This window comes from Mizuhopecten yessoensis, unplaced genomic scaffold, assembly GCF_002113885.1.
Source record: "Mizuhopecten yessoensis strain PY_sf001 unplaced genomic scaffold, ASM211388v2 scaffold7953, whole genome shotgun sequence".
Classification (NCBI taxonomy): Eukaryota; Metazoa; Mollusca; class Bivalvia; order Pectinida; family Pectinidae; genus Mizuhopecten; species Mizuhopecten yessoensis.
Genome location: NW_018407305.1, coordinates 487,725 through 499,156, shown reverse-complemented (window position 1 = coordinate 499,156; position 11,432 = coordinate 487,725). Strand labels below are relative to the sequence as shown.

At 36.4% G+C, this 11,432-nt stretch overlaps 1 protein-coding gene across 1 annotated transcript in view; it reads left to right on the top strand.

The window, feature by feature from the left end:
- The first annotated feature begins 8,182 nt into the window (after positions 1-8,182).
- The window catches only part of LOC110454625 (D(2) dopamine receptor-like), a 60,308-nt gene continuing 57,058 nt past the window's right edge, over positions 8,183-11,432 (top strand). The window contains exon 1 of the mRNA XM_021504242.1: positions 8,183-9,531. Within this exon, the coding sequence (XP_021359917.1) occupies positions 9,043-9,531 (489 nt within the window). The 5' untranslated portion in view covers positions 8,183-9,042. The remainder of the gene's footprint in view (positions 9,532-11,432) is intronic.

The window sequence follows — 11,432 nt, the reverse complement described above, 5'->3', positions numbered from 1 at the left end:
GTGTAGTCACTGTAAGCTGAGCGTGGAGTGACACAGAAACACACTGAACCACACTATTGACGCGCTGTCTGAGATCAGCTGTTACTACGTGTAGTCACTGTAAGCTGAGCGTGGAGTGTCACAGAAACACACTGAACGACACTATTGACGCGCTGTCTGAGATCAGCTGTTACTACGTTTAATCACTGGTAACATTTGTACCTTTGTAACCAGCTTATTTCTACATCTCCATGTCAGCCAATGTCGTGTGTTGACATTTGACCACATATTGTATAAGGTGCCGTGATAAATTACCTCAATTGAAATATTCTTAATCTAAATTATAATCACATATTACATATATTTAAAAATTTAAGTGTTTTGATTTTTTTACCAAATTTGCGTTTTTTATGTCTTTTTTTAGTGTAACTCAACAAAGTAAAGATATGTTTAAACATCAAATATAAAAGTAAAGAATAATAACAATTAAAGCTAAACTACTGTATAATATTGTTTACTAAAAGTATTACATTGATATATATTGTATTATGCGAATATAACGGATATGTTTTTTTAACCAGATCTTAATTTATTACCTTAGTATTTCTTGAAAATATTAGTTCCTAAATTTTGCTTAAATTATGTCTTGTCCATTCATTAGTTCTTGTTCTTTTCGAGTATTTGAAAAGAATTTTCAACATGCTTTTCGTGTTGTTTCTACTTCGTTTCTTACTGAAAGTGGGAAATGCTATAAGAAAAAAAATCTTAATATTTAACTGAAATAGACATCGATATATTTATTCTGAAGTTAGAGATTTAAATACAAGAAAAACATTTGATTAAAAACCTTAAGATCAAGCATTTTTTTACCGATATGTTTATTCACGGGAAATTTTCTCAATGCAAAAATCTGTATATAACTTACTATTTCATTGGTAATTCATAGCAGAGCATCGACACACATAGGTTACATATGAAATGTTAAAGACACAGTATAAAACTGGTTACAGTATATTGAAATGACATATTTTACCATTTTTACTTGATTTTTGTAAGATTTAAATAATGTTTTGCTGATGTGAATGAGCAGCAAGAAGATAATACAGAGTTCCATCACACATGTATCTCCTGCCAATCCAGGGTTCTGATTGGTAGGTTTGTGTTTTACGCACTATTAACAACTGTGGTAAATTAAGGATGTGCCAGGTTTTGGTGGTGGAGGAAAACGAAGAACGCGGAAAAAACCCACCGACCTACGGGCAGTACCTGGCGACCTTTCCACGATACCTCGATTCAGCGGTTCAGATTCAGATTCTTTATTTCCTTATGTTTACAACACATCGGAGAGTAGACATACATATGTACAAGATATCACAATGTATAACACAAATTACAGTTGGTGCAATAGTGTACAATGCATAACATAGATGATTAAAACACAATATACCTGTATGTGGGTATAACATACAGAACATGCAGTATTATATTTAGTTAAACAATATTATTTCGTCGTTTTGTACTTAAATGCAAAAATTTGCCTGGGGTGGTGATCTTAGATGGTCACACGCCTTTACCATCGCGACCCCGTTATTCCAGGGAAATATGTAGTTAGTTTGTTTTATATTTAGCGGCATTATTGCGTCTCATTTCATATGAAGACGGATGCCTTTAAAGATGAACGTAAAGCAGGTACGTGTGAAGCACCTTTAAGGTTTGGTTATATACACAGTATGAATAGATGTATTACACCCAATCGCACCATTTGGCTGTTTTAGTTCCACAGAAGAAAGGGTACTTTAGGGAGAAAAGAGGAAACATAATCCCAAATGTTCCAATGGGGAACGTATCAGTTTTGATTTCTTCAATTTGCACTAAGCCGACACAACAAGACAAATATGCAGGGGGTACCGCATTAGTCGCCTCTTACGGTAATGCCCAGGAGGATACGGCGGGAGTGTCACATGTTGTTAATAATATCGGTATACACAAACGCTCAAAGTCTGAAATAAGGTCAAAATTGAAATGTCTTTAATGCACGTTTATAGTTTAAAAATCTTGAGGAAGTACTGTATTCGTCAACAGGAAGTGTTTATCCGGATTGTTGTTAACATATAAGTGTTTAAATATTCAAGATTCTGTTCCTAGTACCAGGATATCCTTTGTAGCTGTGTCCCGTTCCCCAATCAAATGATTAGCTAGCTTTTTTACCCAACAAAGGCTTCAATGTATATCGACGAAACGTAACGGTCGGTACAATGACCTCAATGTTTACCTGTGACAAGTTTTTACTATGGTAAAGACTGTTTCCCTATCTCTAAGATTTTTGATATCATTATGACATACTTTGATGTATTAGACGGAGTACATGACGAGGTGGCTGACACACGTCATAACAGGAAACTAACGTGTAAAGCCTGGAGTGGTGAAACTTTACTGAACAACACAAGATAAAACTCTAAAAAGATATGTCAATATCAGTCAGCATCATCATTGAGGATCAACCCGTCTACATTTATATTTACTGTAGTCAAAAGCTTGTACCATCTTCCGGAGGATGTTGTAGCCGCTCTAACCATAAACACGTTGAAGTACAGAATAGATAAACTTCGGCAGAATGCAGAACTTTATAATAACTACAGAAGTTCTTTTTACTGGTTGAACCAAACTCCGAAGAGTTTTTCTCTGGTTTTACATTTAATATTCATTACCCAGTGTATTTTATAAGTATCCTTGATGTTAGGTTAAAAGATGCCATATAGATAAAAAAGTAAAATATTGAGCAAAGACACTTGGCTTCCACTAAAACACAGCCAAAAACTGAGATCGATTGACGGAAATGAAACAAAATGTTTAAATAAAACTACTGTAAACTTTTTACTTAATGCTATAACATTAGTTTTGTTCTGCTCCTTCAAAAAAAATTCATGTAGTTTATCTATAAAATTTACAGCATTTATTTACAGTATATATTTACAGTATGTATTTACAGTATATATGTACAATTATAGTATATATTTACATTATATATTTACAGTATATATGTACAATTACAGTATATATTTACAGTATATATTTACAGTATATATTTACCAGATTTCTATTTCTGCATCCTTGTGAGACGCGTTTATTTAAGCAATAAAACTAACCCACTAAACATAGTTTACAAATGTAATTAATTGTCAAACATTATTTAAATTATAAAAACTGCAAAAGTACATGTTAAAGCGGTTGACCTTTTTTCTCGCTTATTTTCTTCGCGCTTTAAGTATTGACCTAAATTTTCTTTGCGTTGTACCAAATCCTGTAAATTGGTGCGCCAAATCATGAAAGCGCTCACGTGTTTATGTTCGACAATGTTCTAAAATGTGTGAACGCTTAAATAACTTCGTTTACAGTATAACACAGAGAATGGTGAATTACGTGTATAATCAATAAACACCTCTATCACTACACCTACACAACCAAGGAAAAGATAACCCAAATTACTGGTATACATATTGCTTTATAACGTACCCTCCCTCTACAAATTACTGGTATACATATTGCTTTATAACCTACCCTTCCTCTACAAACCAACATATCACAGCAAACCAATATTCCTATACTAACATATTCTGTTTACAAGGACTAGGACAAATGTCACTTCATTACAAAGATACAGTATAAAATGTATATTTTACATTCTATTGGAAAATGTTGAAAACACTTGTGTGATCTACCGTCACTTGAAAAAATAATGTTCAAAAAGGGACATCGAACAAATCAGATGACAAGGTGAACATTTATGTCCAAGATAGAGAAACCAACAAATTGATTCGAAAAACGGCGGTCAAAACAATAATTCTAAGTGTCAAAAACAATAGTTCCAAATGGTTCAAAACAATATTTCAAGGATCAACACGATATTCAAAGGATCTAAACACTAGCTGCATGGTCAAAACAACAGTTATAGGGTCAAAATAATGAATTTTGAGTGGTCAAAACAATAGTTAAAAGGTAAAAATAATAGAAACACGGTTAAAACAACAGTTATATGGTTTAAAAATGGGTACAGGGTCAAAACAATAGTTACAGGGTCAACACAATAGTAATACGGTCAAAACAATAGTTCTAGGGTCACATCAATAATTACAGGATATTTTTTTTTAGATCTGTAGGCAAAACAAGGGTAACTGGGCATAACAAATAGTTCAAGGATCAAAACAATGGTTACAGGGTCAAAACAACTGTTACAGGAACTAAACAATGGTTACAGGGTCAAAACAAATAGTTATAGGGTCCAAACAATGGTTAAAGGGTCAAAACAAATAGTTCCATGATCAAAACAATGGTTACAGGGTCAAAACAACTGTTACAGGAACTAAACAATGGTTACAGGGTCAAAACAAATAGTTATAGGGTCCAAACAATGATTAAAGGGTCATAACAAATAGTTCCAGTGTCGAAACAATGGTTACAGGCTCAAAACAACTGTTACATGAACCAAACAATGGTTCTAGTGTCCAAACAATGGTTCTAAGGTTCAAACAATAGTTATAGGGTTAACACAATAGTTATAGGGTCCAAAGAATTGTTAAATGGATACAGCGTCCAAACAATAGTTCCAGTATCAAAACAATGATTACAGAGTTAACACAAATAGTTCTAGTGTCCAAACAATAGTTCTAAGGCCAAAACAATAGTTCTAGGGTCAAATAAATAGTTCTAGGGTCCAAAGAATAGTTCTAGGGTAAAAACATTTGTGTCACGGTCAAAGTTATAGTTCCAGAGCATTAACATCAGTTTAGAGTAGTATGACAGAAATCAAATGATGACTTTTTTTTTCATTTTTACACAAAATAGCATCTTTAGTATAATACCTTTAGATGATATTGAAAACGTGGATGTCTGATGTCATAGTGTATATTTCTTTATTTTGCAGGTTGGTTAGTGGACTATACCCATTACTGAAATATTCAACGTTATAGACAACTCGTCACGTGACACACATACAGCACATTGATTCACGAGAAAGGAAAATGCAGCGGGGAGGAAATGTTTGTAACACATGACGGATATTCGAGGAGAAGCGTAAAGAAAAAAATTACGACGCATGACAGCTACATGGACGCAAACAGTGTATAGGAACAAAGATAGGTTCTTCTTACTGCAAACTAGTGAATGTGACTGTGTCTTAGCCACGATATTGAGAACCAGTTATGTCAACTTATAAAGGACGGACTGATTCGTCCACAATCTGTATTCAGTAACCGTCAAACCCCTCGACCAATCATGTCCACTTTGACAGTTCAAATCCCAGCGGTGTTATTGGTTCGCGTCCTTCTCAAAGCTAATTAGTAAATTAATTTACAAACTCGTTCAGCGAAACGTCTTGTGGTATCGAGTATCCCCGTCATGTTCTATGGATATAGAAGGCTTATAGTGTACACTGTCCTCGGCAAATGTGTAGATATATATCTATAGATATATATACGGATCTTTAGAAATAGGGCAAATCCACTCTTTCCTAAACTGGATATCACTAATATTTAGTCGAGACACGCGTACGTGAATACGGAACGAGAACACAAGTGCCCACACAACGTTCAAAACCACACCAGATTGACAGATTCACCGGAGGTGGCAATTCTATTTTTTTAGAAGTGATTTTGATATGAGGTTAAATTTGTACAACAAATGAATCTGTTGACGTTATTCTAGATCTTCAAGTGGTCACGTCGGCAGTGAAAGCGCTTCAACCTGTGATATAACGAAGGGCTAATCAGACGCCACTTCTTGCTTTGACAAAAGCCGCTTTGCCTTGAAGCTCTTTAGTGTGTAGACGGTTTCTTCACAACGTTCTGGAAACACCTTATGGAATATAGTCTGTTTTTGTACAAGGTTCTAGCAACGCACGTGCACTAATAATGCTGGACAGTTTCTGACTATTCTTTTCTGCTCTGTTGTTACTGTTCGTTCCATCGATAAGGACAGTTGTATGACCTGCTTCCTTCTTTGCGAATGTTATGGTTAGCTACAGTCAAGGCTGTTCGGAAAGACTTATCAGTTAGATACACGCAGTTTTATTATTCCACTGACGTGTATGTTTTATGCTTTATCGTTATCTAAACGCGAGGTACTCTGTGGTTTTATGTAATATGAAAATGTAAGTTGATTGTAATTGGAGGTGACGGAGACCAGCGTTTTTATACTTTGTTTAAGGCTAATCTGAAATTCAAAACCTTAGGCGGATCGTTTATCGAGATGTAACGCCGCTTGGATTTGGTACATGAAGGGTAAATAATCCTGATGACGTCTTATGTCATATTTGTGTCTGAAATGCCAGACCTCACCAGCGTGCTGTGTTGTCAGATTTATTATGTCAATTCAACTCACGTATCAACTGTCAAGTAGCCCTGTCTGCTTTCACTCTTACGTGTATACCGATACAGCGAACTAGACTCATGTTCACAAACATTTATATAGACCTCAATACTTCACTGAGACCTCCTACTAAAGTATATCCTATATATCAAAACAGTTATGACCATTTGATGGACTACGTTCTCCTGCAGAGACATTAAACTTATGAAATCTAGAGAAACGTTAGTTTTCTCACTAGAGGAAATAGATCGGATGTAATGTTCGGTGTCTTGCGCTCACCTGCTTCGGAACCACAGAACCTGTCAGGAAGCTGGGTGTTTTGTTAAGCCATGCGTATGATTGATTAGACAGAAAACTCTTTGGAATTTGTTCAAAATATCTGTACGAGCAGTTTTGTACTGAAACTCTAGCTCAGGTGAAAACATACGATATGTATAGATGAAAGACGGAATGAAAATAAGACTCTTGTAAAACAGAAACTTAAACATCATTATAAAGATAAAGAGAAAAAAAACACTGAGCATGTGGACCCCCAGGCATTCACTTCGTCACTCAGAAGGAATTTTGTAATTTGAAAACAATAATTGGAATTGCATCATTAAGATTATTATTGACATTATACTTTATGAACGGATACTCACCAAATCACCTACGTCGCTTTAAAGGATTTATGGAAGGTTGGATATCATAAGATAGAGGGCGCTGGGAGTTACACTGACCGTATGGACACCCAGGAATTCGTCTACTTTGCGCAGGAGGACTTCTGCGAACTGTACCTGGAGCTAGACTGTTTCCACTGGCATTGGCAGAGGCGCGTTCGTCATGTTCACCGCTAATCTGTGTATTAATTAAAACACTACCGCGATAAGCCAGTATCGTTTAAGGAACATTATTGACGTTTGAAGAAGTATTACGTTATATTGATATACAATCTATATAGTGTTTTAACAAAAGATAAATATCTTCAGCGATTACAGAAGCCAAACGCGAGAACGTGTTTTTGTCTTAAATTATCTAGATACGGATTAGGTCGTTATATAAATATATAAAAATATACCTTGCAAATAGATATACCGATATATGTTTTATTGTTAGTGTATTACATGTAAGGAACGACTTGAGCTTAATATTGTATTACAAATACGATCGTTCACTTCGACTTACATAGTAAGATATTAAGGGAAAGTCACGGAAATAGACGAATTAGCAATCAATCATTTTCTTACAGCCCCAAACACTATATAGCAAAGTCAATGTGTCACCGAAATGCTTGTTAATTTAAAAAGGACCACAAAGCCTTCTGTTTAGAGTTGCGGTACATCTTGATGCGATCTCCATCTAAGTAGTGATATACGCACGGACACAGCACCGCTAACTGAAATAATAATACTAACAGATCAGCAGGACGGGTAATTAACACGTGACTCTGGCGGGTTATGTAATACAAACGGAAGTGTTATGCATGGTTAAATCACGGAAAGATTTGAATGTCGATGTGGAATGTACCTTTATGTGTTTGATCACTGCATTCTAGATAATCCCTGGAGGGGAAGTGTTGAATTAATAGATACCTTACACAGCGATCTAACAGCAACTAAAAAATACGGAAATAGACTTACGGAAATCCGTATTCATCATTAGTGTATTGCAAACCGTTCTAACATATGAAGGAACACCAACCTGAACAGTATATTAGATCAGAGTGTAGACACCAATTACCGTAAAAGGAATCAGATATGATTTGTGTAAAATCGACAGTTAATATCTACGGAAGTATACAGTGATAGTGTATGAACAAAGGCAATACATCCGGAGATATATTGTATCTGTGTATTAGTGATTTAATACTCGTCCAGTTATATTACAGCTGACGGGCACATTGGCCACTTGTCGGATCTGGTGGTGGTAATTACCACTGTCCGTTTCTAAATCTAGCGATTTAATCCACAGTGCTGTTGGGATGTAAATGTTATGACAGCGATACCTAGCAGACAGACCAGGGCGATAGCCGTGCATAGGGTCGTTACCGATAATCACTATTGTCGCGCACCTGTTGGTGGTGCTGGCTATTGGAACGGTAGCTACGAGAGCTGTCTCATGATATAGAAGCCTGCTGATACGACGGGCACGCGCTCACGAGCTACTGGTGTGTGGTGATACAGCCCACAGTGGGTATAACGGATCTCAGCGCCTGTGTATAGGCAGTGCTATACAGTGAGCAAGAGAAGACGATTCGCCGTCACTGGGTTGACGGTTCTCATACGTTGGGCGGTGTATCGGACGGGAGCCGTGTATAAGATATACACGCGCGCGCTGTAGAGAAGGTTGTGATTCCGATGCTGGATCGCGCGGGAGTTGTCAGTGTGTAATAAAGTGGCATGTCACATACTCGTTACGTAGTCGGTGACACAACTGACACGGTAAGGGGTATCCACTTGAAACTTTGTTTGTAGACATTAAATCAACAGGCATCGCTTAAGCAATACTCGTCAACAGCGCTAAATAGCGCAATGTCACATCAACTGTAACGATACAGATTAATGCATGGCTGAGGCAAATTGTCGACGGTAGAATTATCAGATAACTGTTAAAAAATGAAATAAATGCAGCAATTGTTCGACATTGGATAGATTAAAAAAACCTTCGACGAAATCAGAGTTTATAGAGTGTAGAAATAAAGGACTGAACCAATCCGTCATCATGCTTAACAGCACCTTGTCTCGAGGTGGCGTGGATAGGGGTTCGATACAGGATTACAATGTAGGAGGTAATGGCGGACCAAACCTAACCAACATTAACACAGAGGATTTTATTATACAGAATACAACGAATTTTCCATTACATAGTGAAACGACCGATTTCAGTTATTCGGATTTTTGGCCTTTTATATCGTGTGAAGATAACGATACGGTAGGCTGCAACGAGTCCTTACGTTTGACTAACATATCCATGCTGAATGAGACTGGGTCCTTCAATGGCACCCTGGCGGAGGAGGGGCTGGAGTACCGGTACTGGACCTTATTTCTCCTCACGTTTCCGTTTTTCACGGTGTTTGGAAACGTTCTCGTTGTGATGAGTGTGTATCGCGAACGGAGTCTGCGCACTGCCACCAACTACTTCATCTGCTCCCTGGCTGTAGCGGATATCATGGTTGCCGTCATGGTGATGCCTCTAGCTGTGTACATGGAGGTAAGTCATTCGAACCAACGACCCAACGACATACCATAAATAAATGTTTTAATGAATATTTATGCGTGCTTAGACGTCCTTGTATGCATTCTTTACACAGTTGACGCCATCTCTACTCTCGCTCCCCCGATATATCATAGAAGTATGTTCTATATCAGTTGTTTCGTAGCAGTTCGGGTCATTTAAAAATCAGTTAAGCTCGGCTATTAATCTACTTTCCTTTTCACGAAAACAGAAATACATATATTAAGTGAATTACATTTGAAGTCATTCGGGTCAAGGAACCTAAAACGGTGATTTCCTTCGGTGTCATCGAGATATCTTTCTGTAATCCCAAATACTGCAGTGTATCTGTTTTGATTTGGTTTGGTTTAGTTTAACGTCCTATCAACAGCTATGGTCATTTAAGGACGGCCTCCAGTTCTTTAGTATAAAGGTACTATGACAAGAACATCATTTGTAAGGTTATCGGTGTTATTTCAACTGTACCAGTAAACGTATAGCGTACAAACGTATGTAAACAACTTCTACGGTATTTGATATTTTCTTCACAAGATTTATTATCTTAATTCAAAAATACCAAAACTACCTTCTTAATTATTCATCATTACCATATTAAGATATTCAATTTTGTTTGAATAAAGAGTTTTTGACATATTACCTGTAATTCTAACTATATCACTAGAAAGATATTGGCTGGTTGCAAAGGCCCTATAACCACGGATAATAATTTGTGAACCGCTTTGAGACGACCCACGAACTAGGTTGTGATAAAGCGGTTTATAAGAACTAATTGTATTTATAAATATCATGCTATTACAATACTTGAGACCTACATTTATCTGTTATACCCCTTTCGAACATTTAATATTACATTTTTATTTTCATTTTTCTCATATGGCCTTGTTTGACCGGGTAATGTGGAAAGCAATTTACTATGATGTTTGTTTTTGCGTGGTAATAAATATAATCCGGTGAAAGTGCTCCATGTATCGCTCTACCAAGTACATATGAGTGTAATGTTTGTTAGAGACTCGCCTATTGGTTATATTAACGTATCGTTTTTGACTTATTGTAAGTCCGTGTGATGACAAGTTTATAATAATAGAAAAAAAAAAGTTTTCAACTTAACAGTCTGTCTTACTACTTATTCCGTTGGTGTAATGTGTACACTTACCACTGGCATTAACAGTCGACACCGTTATGAAGACAACGATCAAAGACCCTGTCTATAAGAACGTGGTCTTTTTGTACGTCTTTATTAAGATCAACAATGAACACAGTCTGAAATACATAAATGAGAAATACTCAGATATTTACCAAACGATGTGTTGTTCCGCTGATAAACATAATTAACATTGGACACGAGACAAAAGAATAATTGACACAGTCCATTAATGAACAATAAGTAAATGTAGTCAATGTAGTAACATAATAACTGAGTATCAATGATTACTTACAAATAATATGCCTTAAACAGGCTAATGTAAGTGTTTCCTCAAATGACTCCATTTGTATTACAAATGGAGAGTTTCCATCCAAGGGGAGTAACTCTGAAATGCCTCGACTAAAAAGGGAAGTAACTATGTAATTATCATTGTCAATAAACAATAATCATGTACTGTCAAGTAGGATAATGGTGCATTTTTAAACAAAGTTTTAGACTCGCAAGATCTAAATACTCCACAGCGTTGACACAAAGTGACCATATATACAAGAGCAACACAACGCAATGAAAAATATACCACAGTACCCATACGGACGTATAAACTACAACGTCAACACAATGACAAAATACACCCACAGCTTTCACAAGAACATATGTATTACAACATCAAATATACCACAGCACCCATACGGACAGATATACTACAACGTCAACACAATGACAAAATACACCC